Genomic DNA, 20256 nt, shown 5'->3' with positions numbered 1-20256 from the left:
CAAATAAAAAGCAAACACAAAATAAAGTCCAGGCCTGGTCCTCTCTCGTCCATCACTGTCGTCGCTCTGGTTTTATATCCCTCCATCTCCTCCGTGGGACTCGAGACCGGTGGGTTGAACAGGTTTTGCTCATTCCCCAATCACTCCATCGGCCTCACTCCTGTTCCCACGTCTCTCGGCACCGCCCCACTTGTCACATACCCCCATCGCCCCTAGCAGGCCGGGGGTTCTCCCGAGACTGCGCTGTTCTCCCCCCGCTCACGGGGACCTGCGGGAACCTGGGGGTAGGACAGACGAGGCGAGAGAAAAGGAGATGGAAAGAGGAGCAACAGAAACGAGAGAGGGGAGAGAGAAAAAAAATTCCGGTTCCCAGACACGCTGCCGCTTTAACCCTTCACCAGCTGGGTGATCTCCTCCGCGGAGCCAGGCGGTGGCACTGGACGGCCCTCGGTGGACGGCACGACACTCTTCTGCCGCCCGGTGGACGGCGACAGCTCCTCCGGTTTTGGGCAGCGGCAGGGGTCCCCCGTTCCCTGCTCCTCCCCATTCCGGCAGATGGCAGCAGGCTCCGGCCCCCTGGCGAACGGCGCCGACTCCTCCGCTCCCTCAAGGATGGCAGCCGCCCCTCCACATCACGGGCGGCCGGCAGCGAGCTCGTCCGTCCCTGGCAACTCACTCCAGCCCTCGATCGTCCAATAGCGGCACACTCCTCGCATGCTCGATGGCACCGCGGATTCACCACAGCGGCAAGGGTTCTTCAGCAGTGCATCCCTCCTTCTCCCGGGCTTCGGCACCACTGTAACAATATAACCTTCGTAATCATCTGGAAGAAGGACGCGGGAACCGGCGGACAATCAACTGAAACTTTAATAATCAAAAATAAACACAAAACAGCACAACAGCCCCTCGCAGATGACTGTTGTGCACAAATAAAAAGCAAACACAAAAGAAAGTCCAGGCCTGGTCCTCTCTCTTCCGTCACTGTCGTCGCTCTGGTTTTATATCCCTCCATCTCCTCCTTGGGACTCGAGACCGGTGGGTCGAGCAGGTGTCACTCATTCCCCAATCAGTCCACCAGCCTCGCTCCTGTTCCCACGTCTCTCGGCCCCGCCCCACTCGTCACACTTGGTTAGAAAAACTCTGCAGGAAGGTGGCTCTCTTGGAGAATCGAATGCCCTTGCTCTTGAGAACTCTCACTAGAAGTTGCTTTGTATGTTGCATTACTTAAATTATTAGCTATATGCATCTAAACAACACAGTTGTGCTTCTATATTCAGTAGAGTGCTGGAGACGCCTACTCTGACTACACTCCCCTCAGAGCTCTTGCTGGACCGACTTCATCCCAACCCCATGTACCAACGACTGCCTCTCCTTCTCAACTCTAAGCTCCTCAGTCTCGAATATCCACGCAACAACATTGAATATGTCCGTGATATTGGAGAGGGGGCCTTCGGTAGGGTGTTTCAGGCAAGGTGAGAGCTACCAAATGTTACACACAAATGTAACACCAGTGGTGCTAATGTCTGTTCTTGTTTGCCACTGTCACTGTTTATATGGACAGTCCACCGCATGATTTCTTTTGTAAGGTTTTTTCAGAGTTAACTTTTATAGTATGTGAATGGTTAAGTGAACCCAGTTTTAAGGACAATGACTGTACTCTCAGAAACTCTTTACTGACTCACCATTTAGATCTGAGACAGCATAAACCATTATTCAGCAAGCAAAGGTTTGACGTGTTCAGACCAAATAGTTCTGATATCAGATATACAGAGACCCTGGGAAGTACAGCAGTGGGTATAATGTATACACCATATGGCTTTTGCTTGAAATAGGATATTGGATAGGTATAGTAAACATGTGATGTGTTTCAATATGAAACTTCCCTGTAGACACTATCGTGTGAGTGAACTCTGCTGAGGGGGTTATTTATAGACGCCCATTAGAAAAGTGTTTACTTCTCCAGGAACACACAGGAGCCTTCAGCACAGGAAGTGCAATCTTAATGGTATTCGAAGCTGGTTCTTGAGTTAGTGCCATTGTCGTTCTGTTTCCAAAGTTTGGCATCACCATTTAAACTATTTGGAAAGGCTTTATGACCTGTTTGTCAATATGTGACAGATAAAGCTGGTTTCAGGTCAGTGAAGGTGGCCTGTTACTCCATGACAAGAAAGTCATTTCTAAGTTAAGCAAATTAGACTATTATGCCTACTACATAACTTCAAAAGCTGGAAAAAAGTTCAAAAACTGATTGATGGTCCAGGCTTGAATTGTCCAGGTTTGTTTGACCAGGATCAGCAAGTTACTGCAATGTGATTCCCAATGTTCCTGCTATTCTTTAGAGCCCCTGGTCTTTTGCCAATGGAGCCGTTCACCATGGTGGCAGTGAAGATGTTGAAGGAGGAAGCTTCGGCTGATATGCAGAATGACTTTCAAAGAGAAGCTGCACTTATGGCTGAGTTTGATCACCCCAACATTGTCCGTCTCCTAGGTAATGTATCTCAACTTCAAAGGCTTGCACCATACATCTGCTTGAGGACTTTCCTAAAATTAAACACATCTGCTTCCTATTACACTTATGTCCTTTCCTCAAGGGTACCACACAATTGAAAAAGCCTTAAAATAGCTTGACTTATCCATTTCAGAGTTGACCCAGCGTGTAGTCTGAAATGTCCACTCTGTGGCATTTCGGAACCATATTCAGTGCCTCGACTCAGTGTTAGAATAACAGAAGGATATTTTTGGTTAGGCATCAACTGTTGGAAGCACAACTAAGCCTGTCGTTTGTGTATCTGTCATGCAGGAGTCTGTGCGGTGGGGAAGCCCATGTGTCTCATGTTTGAATACATGGCCTATGGGGACTTGAACGAATTCCTGCGACGGCGCTCTTCAACCCAGCAGCCCAGTCTAAGTCGGGATACCTTGACTTGCAGCAGTCTGGTGTCAGAACCTGAGCGTTACCCACCCCTCAGCTGCCTGGAGCAGCTCTCCATTTCCAAGCAGGTGGCGGCAGGAATGGCGTACTTGTCGGAACGCAAGTTTGTGCACCGTGACCTAGCTACCCGCAACTGTTTGGTTGCCGAAAACCTGGTTGTGAAAATTGCGGATTTTGGTCTCTCACGCAACATCTATGCTGCAGATTATTACAAAGCCAGTGAAAACGATGCCATCCCAATTCGCTGGATGCCACCCGAATCTATCTTCTACAACCGCTACACCAGCGAGTCAGATGTGTGGGCTTATGGTGTGGTATTATGGGAAATCTTCTCATATGGCATGCAGCCATACTATGGCATGGCCCATGAGGAGGTCATCTACTATGTAAGGGATGGAAATGTGCTCGTCTGTCCAGAGAACTGTCCACAGGAGTTGTATAATCTCATGCGTTTGTGTTGGAGCACTCATCCCACTGACCGGCCTAGTTTCGCAAGCATTCACCGCATCCTGGAAAGAATGCATGACCAGATGCTCCAATCTGGCCTTTCTTGAGGATCTCTAAAAATGCAATTCAAAGAACCGAAAAGCTCCAATCTTAAAGGAACTCGTTAAAATCCCAAAGAGCCCTGAGGGGTCTTAAAGAAGGATAAAACATTTTTAGGTATCCACAAGAGCTGAAGACAACCCAGCAACATTTTAAGTGCCCATATACTCAAGAAACCAGAGGAACATTGAGGAATGAGTAAGAAGCCTGAAATGATTGAAAAGGCTCTCACACCTTGAGGAATATTGATCCCTTAAACTCTTTGAAGACGAGTTTGCTCGCATCTGTTCAAAGGATCCCGTTTGATTTCTTTCAATGAGACAGATGTATGGCAGACATCAGATGAGTGCTAGTCAAGGTTTGAGGTGATTCATATTAACAGGATCACCAGTAATGAAGTTTAATGTACAATCACTGCAATAATCTAGACTGAAATCTCTGCAAGCAGAGACATACAGTATAAATGCCTGATATTTGTACTTTTCATCGCTTTTATATCTATTTTGAGTAAAAATCCGAGAGTATTATGCATCTGTTAGTAACATTCTTTAATAAAGTTCATTCAATAACATGCTATAGTGCTTAAAGCTGAACAATGTTGTCATTGATTAATTTAGATTTAAAACATTTAAATAGAATAGCTTATTCCAAAGTGGCACATCATCACTTTACTTTATGTTGTAACTAAGCAGTTTTGTTAATTTCTCATTAATTGATATTCCAGGATACTATCTTTCTCTGTGTGTTCTCGGTTATATTTTTGAGTGAAACACTGTATCAGAAAATATTGTAGAGAAGTTTATGTAGAATATTTTTGAACGATTTCTTAAGATCATATCTCATAATTCATAAACAAAACTGAATGTGTATGAACTATATGCGTTTTATCATAAATTGAGATGAAGACATCTGCTTAATTTTAGCTTTTAACAATTAATCTGTTTGATGGTCCCATATACACTACCAGCCAACAAACAATAAAACCTATTAAAATGAAGTAGTCACCCCTTTGTCTAGATTATAACACTGCTTACACTTAAAGCCCTTTACATACTGGTGCATTCTGGGATACTTTATAAACAGTATTATATGAGTGTCCATGTGTACCTAACACTTTACTTCATCTGATACAACTCACCCATTTCATTTTCAGTTCAATTCAGTTCAGCATGTCCGAACTTCTGACAGGTATTTAAAATCTCAAAAAAAAAAAAAAAAAAAAAGCTTTGGGAATCTGCTATTATACACGCATAGCATGACCTATTTTTTTTGTGCTATTATGTCATTATTGTATGATTACACAATTTTAGACCAACTATGTTAATAAAGTGGTTAAATTAGTTATATGAATCGATGTTGGATGTGACTTGCTTGAAATAAAACTATTTAGTACATTTCTCATATTGTCTCAGAAATAAATCCTCAAATCCACAATTGCAGAAAGCAACATTAATGGTATGTACGTTCCTGTCCATATCAAGTATGATTAAATGTGGTAATATAAGCAGCTAATTACGAAACTTGATAGTGTACTGGACATTTGTTTTTCTGTTTAAAATTGTGGTTTATTTCGGGTAGCAGGCAGGGGGCAGTATGACATCACAGGAACTAAAATGACCTCATGGAGCCTGATTTATGACACTACTTTTCTCTGCATTTGAGACAGTTTTTGCTCTAAGCATTCAAAACAGGAACTCACCGAGACTGTATTAAATCACGCTGGCATTTAATGAAGAGAGATGGTGAAGGATTTACTTTCAACGTGTGTGGGACTGATTCTCCATCCCAGCATTTAATTCATCATCTCAGAATGTAGGGTCACATCTGATAATCCTAGAAATACACGATCTTTGCCATGAGTTTTTAACTTTTATAGAATCCTCAAGGAGTAAGCGAGGCAAAACCACAGACATCCCAATAGTAGTAGTAGGCCAGGAAAAACAAGTGATGAATGGATTCATGAGCCGTGGCTCCTGCCAGCACGTTTGGTTGACGGAGAGGCCACAACACAACCGACCGGGTGAATTTGGGCCTCAGTGATTTCTGTTCAAACCGAACACTCTCTCTGACCCCTGTCATGTAACTTGAAGACAGAACACAGAATTACTGATCACCCCACAAGACACTTAAAAAAGCTGATTTTTCCTTAATACACAAAAAGTCATTTTGAAATTGGATAGGATAATGGATTTCATAAGGCAGAAATATAAAAAAATCAAATAAATTAAATAAATTATCAGGTTTAGCAATAAAATAAAAGAAAATAAAAGAAAATGTTCAATCCCAACAATTTTTATTTTGTATGTTTTAATAAAAATTTCATACAGTGCTTTTATACTGTTTTAAACTGTTCATAAAGGAGAAATATAATACATTTCATGATTATATTTAATTAAGGGGGAAAATAAAATAAAAGTTTCAATTTCAAACGTTTATTTATATTTTTATTTGGTATTTCTTTGTAATAAATTTCATACCTTCATTTCATACCATAATTTTTATGCTGTTTATTTTTTATTAGGTAATTATACTAATGATATATAATGCTACTTAGATAATAAAACTGTATAGTTTAGAAGCTTTATTTTAATAATCAGCTTTATAAATTTCCTCAGAAATTAATATTTACTTATGTAAAAACTATTAACAGTGAAATAGAGCAATGAATTAATGAATGGATTAATTAATTCATTAATTAGTGTAACAGATCAGATCATTTGGTCTTAATGGGCAACGTTAATAATCAAATATTCTGAGTTGATATTCTGTTCTTTTGGACATGTTGAGACATTGGGATCTTATAAATTCTAGTGGAGACGTGCGAGCTTACTGGGGTCATTTTCTCAGGAGAAAGCAGGAAACCACAATGACCTGCGAGTCTCCTTTTGATCTTCATCTAATCTCACTGCTGTCTAGAAATAACAACAGATATACTGACGAGATCCTGTTTGTGATGCTCTCTTCTGATGCTAAGGCTATATTCTACACCATCACACGCCAGTTTTCAGCCGGTCTCGGGGTCTGACACAGGGTCTTTGAGTCAGAGGGTGGAGTATTATAAACCTGGGAAGCGGACAGTAGGTTGACTGTTCCCTTTTCGGTTCGTTTATATTGGACTGGAGAGCACAACTTAGTATAGCCGTGGTCTCCTAAGCTTCCTTTCCCCCAAGAATAAATCAGAAAACATTGTATATATTCGTTAACCCTTTAGATTGGTGAACACATTTATTCACTATTACTTGAATATGTGAATATAAGTTACTTTCCCCTCAAACTCCTAATTTGCTGTTTATTATTAGTTAGTGAGGTAGTTGTTAAATTATCGAATAGGATTAAACGATTTGGTCACGCAGATTAAGAATAAGGCATCAACGTGATTTTTACATACTAATAAACAGCCAATATGCTAGCAATACACAGTCAAATAGTTAACAGTGAACAGTATTCCTTAGCCTAAAGTGTTACCCAATATTTTAACAAGAGCTTTTAGACAACTAGATTCCAATGTACTTTACATTCAAACACTGTTCTTCCTGATGGCTGTCTGAGAAACTCCATGTCTACTATCACACATGACTAAAGAGTAACGCAAACACAGAGGAATGCCGACCCCAGCTGCTCTGGTTTATAGACTTGGCCGTGTCCGAGCAATAACTGAAGTCCTATTGTCCCGTGGAATCTCTCTGGCCATATGTTTCACATACCAAACATTTTCACGATTGTTTTACAGATATAACACACATTCCTTATAGCGGCCGAAATGAGGCTAGCGAGGGTGTTTTTTATAGATTCGTGACATCAGCATTGACGGAGTAATATCCCCATCACTCATCAGCTCGCTCTAAACTCAAGGATTTCCTACCGCATCGCAGGAAATGTGGAAAACTCCATTCTGGAGAATATGTGTTGACTGTAAGCCGTGACATTATGGGTTAATTGCCACGTTTTTTCTTTGCAAAAGAACAGATGTACTTAAATGTCAGCATGTGTATTCTAGTAACTCCACCATGTGGAGTATTTAACATGAAACTTTCCAACGCTATCTCACGGCCTATTTGTACGTATTTTACCAGGTGGCTTATTCGTACGAATTTGTACGACCTCACTCGTACGATTTTATACGTTTTGTCTAAACCCACGTGATGGTTCGGTTTAGGGGCGGAGTTAGGTGTAGGTCATTTGTACAAATTCATACGAATTGTGCAACTCGTAAAATACGTACGATTTGCCAACAATCGTATGAATTTGTACGAGTGTGGTCGTACGAATTCGTACAAATAAGCCACCTTGTGAAAAATTTACGAATTGCCGTGAGATCGGGTTGAACTTTCAAATAAATGACGCACCAGATGAGGATTTGACTCATATACAGATTTATTTCAAGAAGGTTCAATAATTGTATGACACTGTTAAGTGAATGTTACCATGCAGGATTTCAGAGTTCAGACTTCATAAGGGAACAAGTATCTTTTCTGAAACACACTGCTGTTTTTCAACCTAGAATGAACCTATGGCCCATGACCTGTCGAGCACAGCTGTCTTTTAGATGGACATTATTTGGAGCACTGGAGTGCTTCAAACTCGCTTTCGCAACAGAGCAAGACTTGCAACAGGGCTGGGACATTTGCTGCTCGGTTCATTAGAAAAACAAGAGGTTTTATAGGTTGTTTTCCTGTTAAGACACCATGAACAGAAACTCAAACATCCACAGTGAATCAATGCATACGGTCACTGTGAAACTTAAGAGAATGTTAGTATTGACTATTGATAATACTGATATGTTTTACAAATATAGCATCTCAGAGTTTAGTCATATTAAAGTGGATTCATTCTCTTTACACACAACGCCATTTCAAACATGATTAAACTTTAAAGCAATACTGTCAAAATGCCATAGGGTACAAAATACTGTTTTAAACTAGAGGTTATTTCCTGAGAAGCTTTCCCTCTTATGAACAACATGCAGTATAAAACAGTCAATTTCACAGATGTTAGGATAATAGTACATGAACATTACAGTCAAGTTGAACTGTCCTACAGTGGCCCGGCAAGTTTTTGAGCACCTAAAAGTCATTATATATGAATTTGTTCATTTTTCTGAGAATTTAAACAAATGTGTTAACATGATTTTAGTGCATCTGTAATGTAACTTAAATGTCCAACTAATTTTTCAGGCTTCTGTATGCAGTGCTAACTTTGTATATTAAAACACTTGTCCTTCCATGTTTGGCCAACAATGTTATTTAGCATGACTGAATTAGATTTTAAAGAAGGAGTTTAAAAATAAAAACAGCTATAGTTTGGTTTAAACGATTAACTTTAAACAATAGACATTCCCTTTGATTAACATATGAATATATACACATATTATATACATACGTACATACGGTAAATTAAGTAAAGACTTTTTGATCATTTAATTTCCATCATGTTGAAAATGAATCTGAATATAATTAATATTATATATAAGGCATGGGTGTTGATCCCTGTTGAAAAATATAGGAAATCATATAATCCTTTTTCTTTTTTTGTATGTGTGTGTGTGTGTGTGTCAAAAAGAAAATTAAAGTTGTTGAGTAAATTCAAAGTAAATTTCAAGTCACTGAGGCATAAGTTTACCCAGCTTTACATCAATATGTCATGGTCCTTGTCATGAGAAATTCCAATCCATGCATTCATCTACATTCTAAGCCTGTTTGGAGCCCAACAACTTTGCTTTGAAACAACTGCTTTGCAATATATTTTGTAAAACATACTTTAATAATCTTTGTTTCTATGTAGAAACTAGATCGCTTTTCACAGATCATGCTCACCAATGCTGCATTTATAGAACCAAAAATACAGTATAAACTGTAATATATGAAATATTAGTAGAATCTAAAATACTAGTTTTCTATTTTAATATATTGTGAATTAAAATAATTTATTCCTGTTATGTAAATCTGAATTTTCAGCATCATCAAGATTTATTTGAAACAGAATTCTGTCGTATCATTATAAAAGTCAGCATCTTTGCTGAATAAAGTATAGAACCTTTATTTCTTTGTCTTTGATTTTATTAATCTTACTTTTTGTGTGGTGGTGCATCACAGTTTCACAAAATGTCCAACATAGCATTATTGATTTGGCTGATTTTTTAAATTTTGTATTATTATTAATGCTGCCTTGGTGAGCATAAAAATATATATATATACATAGGGACGAACGTGCAATGCAAAACAAAACAAAAACAAAGCAAACAATCAAGTTCTTTGCATAGTTCACCAAAATGATGTCCCAGTGGTCCCTTACATGCACGCTTTTCTTTCTAGTGCAAACTGACAGACAGATTCACTGGACACTTCATTACGTCCTTCAGTTCAACACCCGCTGTACAACACGCACAAAAAATGATTCTCGATTTACAACAATCTGACAAAAAAATGACATCTAGCCAAAAGACTCCTCCAACTTTTCCATAAGGCATTTCGGGAACAAATACAACTTGTGTTAAACTGGCTATTTAATCCACTTTTAAATAGTTCAATATCATGTCAAAACTTTATAAGGACAGAAAAAGCACAGGCAACTTTATAACCACAAGTCTTTTGCTCATAAAAAGGCATTTTTCACAGTCTCTTCTCAGATCCCGGTCTGTGTTGAACCTCAGACCACTGAATGGTCATTATGGTGCGCACTGCTCAGGACCGTGTGGTTGATGGAGGACGCAGACCGGTCCGATCCCTCTGCTGTACCGTTCACATTCTCCTGCCGCTGACAGCACAGGATCTGTTTGAACGTGACGCTCATCTCCTTGTCCCGGTAGGAGTATATGATAGGGTTCATGGCAGAGTTGAATTCTGCTAAAAGAAGGAAGAATTTCTCATAGGTCAGGACATTGCAGTTGGAGCAGACCACGTCCAGCAGGAGAATCACCAAACCAGGCGTCCAGCACACAATGAAAGCACCTGAAAAAACGAGGAAATTGATGAGTATTTCAGGAAACTGAAAGGTGTTTTTCTATACTGATTTAACAGGTTTAAAAGAACCACAGACACACTGCACATCAGTTCCTCACAGCACCCAAACTATCTTCCTAAGTTTTGGAGTATTCAACATTTTCTATAACCAATCAAATTCAAGCATTCAACAGCCCTAGGATAAATTTAAGTATGCAAATTGTATAAACAGTTAATAATCGTGATTAACTGCATGATTGTCTATTTTGTTTTGCATTCTTATTCACAGAATTCAATAATGAACTCAGAAGTAGTGTATTGTGCACTTTTTTCATAAAAAAAGTACTGCAATATGAACAAAAGTGCAATGACATTTTGTTTGCAAACACTTTGAACAAATACGTGTTTTTTTACCGCAGTATTTCTTTTATATTTACATAGGGCATTAGCATTTTTATAGAACATTTTTATAGTTTGCAATAGAAAAACAAGTTATGCTCAGAGTCCACTCCAGAGTCTAAATCATAACATCATAACAGGCTCCTTCCGAGTAGAGACGTGCGGGATCGGAGGACCCAATGCAGCAGAGAGCAGCGCCGAATAACACACGGGGGTGGGGTGGGGGTGCAGGATGTGGGATAAAAACTAGGCAATCTAACCATAATAACCATGCCTAAGCGTATTTGACCCCCAAAGCCCAGTTCGTTTGACTAGTGTGAGTGCTCCATCCTGGTTTATTTAGCAGGCCCTGGCTCGGTTGGAAGAGGTGGACCAGAGAACAGTTTAGTTATCTAAACATCAGGGAGTGTGAGCGCTAACTGTAACTTATAACGCATGCTGCGTGAACTTTTCTGAATGGCAAAAGTGGTAGATCTGTAAAGCAATATATTATGAGTGAGCCGTGTGTTTCCGTGTCTCAAACGGCTCAAAATAACAAATCAAAAAGTTAACAAAACAATGCCCTCCCTTGTGCTGAGCGAGAGTGCTTGTCTACTGCCTTCAAGTACTATCGTAAACTTCCTATTTACCACTACATCATTTTATCAGGAGCGTTCGTTGTGAGCACTGCTGCAGTTTTAAGCTCTGTTCATACTACCAGCAACAGCAAATTCAATGGAGAACTGGGGATTTCCGGCGACACGAGCAACAGCTTCCGTTGGCCACCAGATGGGGTTTGTCTAGCGATGCAACAAAGATCAGAATCCTTCAACTTTCAGGAGCGACAGCCACTAGGAAAGAAGACGGTGGAGCTCATGTGATCATTCTCCTCTCAGCGCCATTTTTGTTTGAATGTACGGATTTAATTTAGATTTAGATTATATTTAGTATTTTGCCTCCAAATGTTTTGTACTTGTAGAACATTAGAAATATAAACATCACACCCAAGAAACAGCAATGATTTGAAAGTTATGGAAGTATATCAACATTAAAAAAATCAAGTTTACAATAAACTAGTGTGGTAAGAAACCTGATTCGCTTTCAAGGCAACCAGTATTGAGAATGGCCACTAGTAACCTGAATGGGAAGTAATGTGAACAGGGCTTTAGACCCAACCCAAATGCTCTCATTGGTGGAGACTGGGAATGACGCTTATCCCAAGCCAGTGTTGATCAACATCACCACCCCTCCTGTGACCCATGGATTGTCTGTATGTGTATTCACAGCCAGTGAGCAATGGGTTTTCAAAATAATTATATTATATTATATTATATTATATTATATTATATTATATTATATTATATTATATTATATTATATTATATTATATTATATTAGTTCTGTTAGTTCTATATTATATTATATTTCATGGTTTTCTTCAGAAGAAGGTAGTTTCCGATATGGGCAGTACACAAAGTTTTAAAACAGAGCCTGCATCTCATCATATAAGGCAGTGGTTATCTGGCTTTTCCATTACTAAGAGAAGGCCAGGGATGCATCCAGTGCTTGAAAAAAAAAAAATCCTTACAGTATATTTTCTTTATGCCAAACTTATTTTTTCTTATGAATCCAACCTAATACAAACAAATTTTTTTTTTACTGAAAACGAACATTTTGGCCACAGTTGCTATTTTGCTAGAAATACATTCACAAGAGCACGCTCTTCCTTTAGCTGAACGCAGCTGCTCTTGAATGGTTTACATCACTGGAAAGTTATGTGGAGACTCTCAGCAGTAAGATAAACTCCAGGCTGATTCCAGCGAGGCTTTGCCACATGTTTTGCTCTCTCTGATCAAACCCAGAGGCGTGAGCGAGGGGAATTGAAGACTGCGTCTGAAGTCCGAGATTCTAACAAAATTGTGGTGCCCACCATAAAGACAAAACATCCTGTGTGTTTGTTTTCCTCTAAAAACTTGATGCTACGACAGATTCATTGTTTTTCTGAGAATTAAGAATCTTTAAATAAAAATATACTAGAAATGAAGATGGTTTCCATCACAAGCACTTCACTGTGGCTTCAGCTGTGAGTACGAAGAGCTTCCTTTACACAAACAGCTCAGAAAACTAGTTAGTGAAGAAAAACTTGTTTTGGAAGAGATAGAGAAAAGAAAACATAGTATGGACTTCAATTCAGATACTGTAAGTCTTGACAGCAATATTGCTGTGAACTGTGATCCGTTTTTGTTGTTGTTGCTGTTCATAGCCTACAGTACAGCTGTCCTGCTGATGTCATGCTCTCTCGGACACATTTTAATCGATTTTATTAACTAATATTTATGTCATCTAATTTAGGATGAAATCTGACATTGGTTAGATGGGAATTTCATCCACCAACACACCATTCTGATTTAATTAACCCATTTGAGTGATCTGTAAGTGGCATTATCATGACATGATATCTCCACACACATTTCTGCTTACAACTAGATTAAATAATTAGATGTACATTATCCATAATATGCGCCTCATGTAATCGCAATTAGTTTAATAGATAACTTTGGATATGGGGTAAGTTTTCCACACAGTGCTCTACAGACACAAAGAAATCCAGTTTCCTGGGTGCAGTATTGGGAAAAGTTACTTTTTAAAAGTAATGTATACAATGACACATAAAGTAATGGATTACTTGCAGTAAATTACTTTTGGATTACTTTTTGTCACCGGTGGGCTGGACTTGTTTTAAATAACAGAAAACCCAAAGGGTATATTTTTTAGCAACTGTAAAGGCCCTTTCACACCAAAAGTCTCTCAACTCAAGTCTTTCTCCCAATTTCTCTCAACTTGAGGAGAGGTTAGCTGTCAGTCAATAAATGGGAAAACAAAGTAAAAACCTTGAAAAAAAATAACTCAGATATGTTGCTGTACATTTAAAAGTAATGGGTTACTTTACCTGTTACTTGAAAAAAAAGTACTCTGATTATGTAACTCACATTACTTGAAATGCATTACTGCATGGGTGTGGATGAACTGAATTATTTCATACTTTACAGTACCTTTACTAAAAGAGAACAAGTTGAGACTGATGTGATTCTAAACAGCAGTCAAAGCACCAAAGATTTATTGTTTGTTTAGTAATGCTATGATATTTCACCCTTCATTTTTTATGTCATTAATAAATGAGGATATTGATTAGGTTCAAATAAGTCCGTTAAGACTTTCCCCTCCCTTCATTAAATCTCTTTTACACTCTGAAGCTGAATAAGCAGTTAAATTGGCAGCTACTCAAAGTTTGCTTCGTCTTAGAGCAGGATTTTCAATGTATTACTTCCACAAAAGCTTATTAACACCATCAGGCACAGTGACTGGGGTGTTCAGACGAACACTGCAAGAGATTCAGGTTCAGAAGCAAAATAACTTTGCCAAGTCGTGTGAATGTTGGGTTTGTCTAGGAAGTACTTTATGGCTTTCCTTGACTCCAGCGAGGAATTGGCCATATAGAGGAAAACATACCTTGATTTTGCCAATTATTCAGCACCTTTACACATTTTGGAACAGATTTCCAGAAAGAAATAACATGACATTGACTACTATTTATTACTGAGTGTGTTCTGCTGGTGCTGAAAAAGTTGTTTTCCATTTCCACGTCACTTCTTTTTCATTTGGTTTTCTAGAGCATGCTTGGTTTTCTAAAGATGCTCTCAACTGATGTATTTGACTTGCATTTCAAATCTTTTGTGGCATCTCATGCGTAACACAATAGCTGTGTCCAAATTCAGGGTCTACATCCTTCGGAGGACGCATTTGAAGGATGTTACGTCACAGCGCCGCGACGAAGGCTGTCCAAATTCGTAGGATCCTTCAAATGCGGCCCACAAATGCGTCCTCCTTTTCCCCGAATTGGAAGGATGGGTGTGGTGGATCCTTTTGCGTCCTACCTATCCCATAATTCTTTTCGGCAGGACGAAGCGAGCTGTAGCGGAGTGGGGAGGAGTATTATTTTCGATGTTTTTTAAAAACTGGCTTTTCAAAAATATATATTTTCAGTGGTTTTCTAGTTAGGCATTTTGTTTTAGCCTTAAGCATTTTTTTTTTACATTTGTACGTGTATATGTAAAAAAAAAAAAAAAAAAAAGTTTACTTTCGTAAACTAGCTTCTTCCTTACTGCCTGTGTGAATATCCCCTTACACACAGCTTATTTGTTAGTGATTGAAGCAGTTTTTAACGCTTCTAAGGACGAAAGAGCAGACAGAAGTGTTTATAAAGCTCTGGGGAGAGAACGATGAGCTCTTCACCCGCGTCTTGCTTGGCGCTGTCACGGTTGCTAGGCGACAGGATATGAGCAACGGGTAAGGGAGGGAACTGAAAGAAGGGTAGGCTGTCCAAATTCACAAACACCGACTTCCGGTTTTTGCGGTCGTTGGAGGACCCATCCTCCTTCAACCGGGTAGGAAGGATCCTAAGGAGGATGCAGACCCTGAATTTGGACACAGCTAATGTTATATAAAGGAAGCTGCATGTGCTCAAGTTAAAATAAGTTCTAGACTTCTTAGTGTGTGATAACCGCATTTCTGCAAATATAAAAGCTATCATTGGCTATTTGTAGGGGTTTGATGGCAAACGAAAGTTGTATGTAAATAGATCATATCTAAATATATATATATATATATATATATATATATATATATATATATATATATGTGTGTGTGTGTGTGTGTGTGTGTGTGTGCAACACAATTGCTACAGTTCAGCAACAAGTTACAAAGGAAACGCAGCCTTGAGGAGTTACTAAACCATATTTATAATAACTTTTAACTCACATGGTTTGTGAGACTTAAAATAGAATTATTTGAGCAACTAGTCAGCAATTATATTGAGTTTTGTAGTAATTTTACAGCCATTATCATTTTGTTTTACTGCTTCCAACAACACATCATGATTAACTCTCGCATGACAAACTTTGACACATCTAAGATAAGTTCTCTCAACAAACATCACATCATCTTTAACATAGACTGAAAAATAATCAGTGTCTGTAAACATTAACATCCCACCAGTAAAAGTTATCTTTGCAAAACAAGTGCTATCTTTTTTTTTTTTTTTTTTTGGTAAACTTTAAAACACATGGCCAAATATTTGTGGCTAAAAATATGCTGCATTAGCAAGAGGCTGATGGGAACTCAGTGAGACGGCAACACCTGTGGAAGTGCTTAGTGCATGCTTTTCATAGTTAACAGCAGATTTGAGACTGAAGGATTTGGGCAAATGCATGGTCATTTTTTTTTCAGCCCTCCCTGTTTAAATAGCTTTTCCTATGACTTTCCTGGGATTCAGCCTACAGGTCAGATTTCTAACCGAATATTTACATATTGAAGTCTATGAGAATCTTCTTAATGAAATCTTAACGTAATCCATATAAAATGTGTTCCCTCAAAGATAAAACTTATATTACTGTATATTGTATTCACTAGTAGAAGTAAATACGTTTGTTTGATTGTTTGATTTTATTTTATTGTAAACTTGACTTTTTTATTTTGATATACTTCCATAACTTTCAAATCATTGATGTTTCTTGGGTCTGATGTTTATATTTCCAGTGATCTACAATTTTCTTGGATTCACAAGAGGCCAGATGCAGTAAATCCAACTTTTTTTTTTTTTTTCTAATGTGATGCATGCAGTTTATTATAATCTGTTTTGATTTTTAAAGATGGTCACTGCCTTCATGGAGCTATTATGAGGGGGAAAAACTGAAACATTGACTTTTTTATTAGTAGTATTATCTGTATGCCATGCAAGCACATCTGAGTATGTCATGTGATCCATTAATGCTGATAAGGCAAAAAAGCAGATGAATTAAAAGCCAACACTGGCAAAATCTATTCTGAAAGAAACGCCCTACTGCTGCTTTACAGCACGAGTCCCGATTCTTGTTTTCTTGAGGAGCGGAAACCGTTCCAATGATTTCATCATCACTGTAACTATGTTATTCAAATATACTTCATACGCCCTTGAGTAACTCTCAACAATGAATGAGTCACGCTTTTGAGAAGCCACAGAACTGATTTCATTTAAGGTTGCCGATGTTTTTTGTAACAGTGTGAGGAGATACAGTTTCTCATGGTTTCCTGGGAAGTTCATTTTGGTGGATAGTACATGGAAACCTGAATTTCTAAAGTGACAACGGTCATCAGTGTTGCCCGATCTCACCGACATAAGTTCAAGTGATTTATAATTAGACAAGCAGTGCACTAAAGATAATTTCGGAAATGCAATATGCTCTCATGAAGATAGAGCAGGCAAGTACTAAAATAACCCTATCTTTTAAAACTTCCTAACCACTTCCTGCTGCATGGGTTTGCTTCTATATCTTCTGGTGAATGCTGATCAAAGCAAATGCAAAGTGTAAACAAAGCCAGTGCAAAGATTCATGAGCATTAACTGCTATTCTATCACTATTGTCCTCATTTGTATGTTGCTTTGGATAAAAGCATCTGCTAAATGACCTAAATGTGATAATTTCAGCAGAGCAGATCCAGAGCGAGTTGGTCAGATTAGTCAAAGTATTAAATCAGAATAAAAGTCATTTGACCCTACAATGTGTATGCAACACTAATATTTGTAAAAAAAAAAAAAAAAAAAAGTATATATATATATATATATATATATATATATATATATATATATATATATATATATATATATATATATTGGTCTCATTATAGTACTGTAATATAATTTGAAGGATTACATTATTGAAACATTTATTACACACTGTAATTGCCATGTTATTGATAGTTCTACACCTCTAAACTCCAGGCTGAGATCACAGTCTACAGACCGTGCTTTCATCCAGACCCCTCGCTCTCCATTCTCTGCAGAGGTTGAAGATGACCAAACAACAACAGTACTGTTCCTGCACAGTGCTTGTGCAGCGGGATGCTGCACCGTGACTGGGTTCCTTTTTTATCCAGGCCAGGCTTCACTGGAGGAGCTGGCGAAGGATGACACTGATGCAGTGCAAGGCAAACAGTGGAACTGGCCGAAACCACTATGACGGGCCCTCAGCTGTAGATTACTCAAGGGCTACATTGTTTGTCGACTTGAAATTGGCACAGTCGAATGAAGGGGAAATAATACGTAGCATTTAGGTAAAGCTGCTTATATATGTACAGGCTTTTGGTGGTTTGAACCACAACTTAAATCCTGGTGTTTAAATGTATAATAGCATTGAAGGACTTTGACAGGAAGTGGACACATGGAACCTCACCAAAACGGCAATGAGTGTGAACAGAAATCGGAGAGAACAAATTGATCCCAAGAGCAGATCCTCTATGTCATAGTGACATCATTAAAGGACATATTCTCAGAGAACATCTGCAATTTGACTCCATGATGCTCATATCCTTATCCTCATATCCTTGTGGTAGACCAAAACACGATTAATGATAATTTACCCAACCCCACACTCAAAAAAAAAAAATACTTCATAGTCAAGAGAATTGACTTTCATGAGGTTTCCCACCATTTTCAAATAATATTAAAAATGAGTGTGGACATTTTGTTTGTTGAACAAGTCATTGTGGTCTGAAACCATCTGCTAATGATTGCACCATTGTAATAAAGGAAATTAAGTCATTTTTATGTAAATATAATCTGCAAGTAAAATAGTGTGAGAATTGACCATCCGTGTGTCCAAATATGCTTACTTCCCCACCATACAGTAGGCTAAAAACAATATGTGACATGAGTAATATGTCTGAATTTGTAGACACAATTCAATTGTTCAACACGATTGTAGACATTTCCTTGGGATGTGCATCTGATGGAGCCCATGAGGCCATGAAAAAGGACAGTGAACTCATAAACTTATGATGTAGATTACATGACAGATGTTAGGGTTAGGGTTAGGGTTAGGTCTATGTCTGGAATACATTTACACTACACACATTCATACTATAAAGATAGTTAGTTACACTTGTCCTGTTTTTGTTTAGTTAAGTTTTGGTAAATTAAATGCTAACTAAATGCCTGAGCATTGAAGTCTATTACTAGTTAGTGAAGTTTTTTTTATCATCAACGATATTGCATATTGATAGTGACAGTTATCATTTATTAACCTTATTTTCATCTCGTCATCATCTCCTTTTAGTCAAGGTAAAAACACTTGTCAGTGCCTGTATTCATGAAAAATCTTAGTGCTAAGAATTGGTCCTAGTAAAACAATTCCAAGAACATTCTTCTAAAATGCATAATTGCACACAATGCATGACAGTGAGTTAATAAGACGCTACACATTAGATTGTGCAGTGACAATGTTTGTGACCGATGTTATTAGAGACATGTCAACATCTCTGACAAAGTTGAAATATGCCATAGCACCAGAAATGAATCACTACATTAACTACGGCCACGCTCACACTGTCAGTTTTAAGGATTGACAACCACATTTCCTTACAGTCTCGAAATGTCCAAATCAAACAGTAGCTTACAGTACAATAGCATCTCGAATGCTGTCTGTATGAACATGCAATTAGAGTCGAGCCTGTATATGCAATCACCTCATTTTCTACATCTCGCACATGACACTGAATTTCAGTCACAGACAGAATACAAAACTGACAGAAACTGCTCCGGTGGCGAACAGTGACTGGATCTAAAACGTTCAGATGATGCACAGCTTTTTTCTCCATCGCTGTAACTTACACAGAGTGAAACCACACATGAGTGGCTCTCTCACATTGTACTACAAGTTGTCCAGTTCATATGGTGTGTGTTTTCCGAGATTGCGGCTTTGAGTCCTGAAAATAGACGGCTGTGAGTTACAGAAGTGAGGTTATAAAATGTAGTTGTCACTTTCGTAAATAACTGTATTGTGTGAATGTAACCATGTTAACGACTCAAATACAGGACCGTCAACCTTATTCTGCTGCTTTGTGAGCGTGGCTGTAAATTAACATATTTGGCAACTGGAAAAATGCAGCTTCGCAAGCAGTGATGTTTTTGGTCTGTCATAACTTTCTACAAGCAAAGTGATCACACAAACAATTACAGCACTTTCAGAATCTTATTGTGTTACTGTTCAATTCAAGCATGATAAATAAAAAAGTATATATATAGTCAGTGTTGCGCGGGTTGATCCAAAATGAGCGGGTGCGTGCGGTTAAGAGTCATCCAAATTTTTTTTGTAATGATATTCGGGTCGCTGTAGCTGTAGAAACTTTGGGTGATATTTTGGGTCAGGTAGTGTCTTAATCTTTTAGTCTGTGGGTTTAAAAAGAAATATAGGCAATATATTGCATAAAGCTTGAAATATCTATTTTTAAACAAAAATATTCAAACCAAAACAAATGGGCTACTCTCTGATTATGTAATCCATATTAAATGTGCATTTCTCTCAGGTGTTCATGGCAAGTCTGCATCGTCAACTTCATCTCAGCAGCGACACAGAAAACATCAGTTTAT

At 38.3% G+C, this 20256-nt stretch overlaps 2 protein-coding genes across 2 annotated transcripts in view; one reads left to right on the top strand and one right to left on the bottom strand.

The window, feature by feature from the left end:
- The window catches only part of musk (muscle, skeletal, receptor tyrosine kinase), a 29846-nt gene extending 25018 nt beyond the window's left edge, over positions 1 to 4828 (top strand). The window contains exons 15-17 of the mRNA XM_026273230.1: positions 1278 to 1472; positions 2340 to 2488; positions 2801 to 4828. Of these exons, the coding sequence (XP_026129015.1) occupies positions 1278 to 1472; positions 2340 to 2488; positions 2801 to 3486 (1030 nt within the window). The 3' untranslated portion in view covers positions 3487 to 4828. The remainder of the gene's footprint in view (positions 1 to 1277; positions 1473 to 2339; positions 2489 to 2800) is intronic.
- A 3006-nt stretch (positions 4829 to 7834) lies between these two features.
- Positions 7835 to 20256, bottom strand: part of lpar1 (lysophosphatidic acid receptor 1) — a 30538-nt gene continuing 18116 nt past the window's right edge. The window contains exon 3 of the mRNA XM_026273229.1: positions 7835 to 10425. Within this exon, the coding sequence (XP_026129014.1) occupies positions 10124 to 10425 (302 nt within the window). The 3' untranslated portion in view covers positions 7835 to 10123. The remainder of the gene's footprint in view (positions 10426 to 20256) is intronic.

Source organism: Carassius auratus, chromosome 10, assembly GCF_003368295.1.
Source record: "Carassius auratus strain Wakin chromosome 10, ASM336829v1, whole genome shotgun sequence".
Taxonomy (NCBI): domain Eukaryota; kingdom Metazoa; phylum Chordata; class Actinopteri; order Cypriniformes; family Cyprinidae; genus Carassius; species Carassius auratus.
Note: the sequence above shows the minus strand (reverse complement) of the source record. Positions and strands in the feature narration are given on the sequence as shown.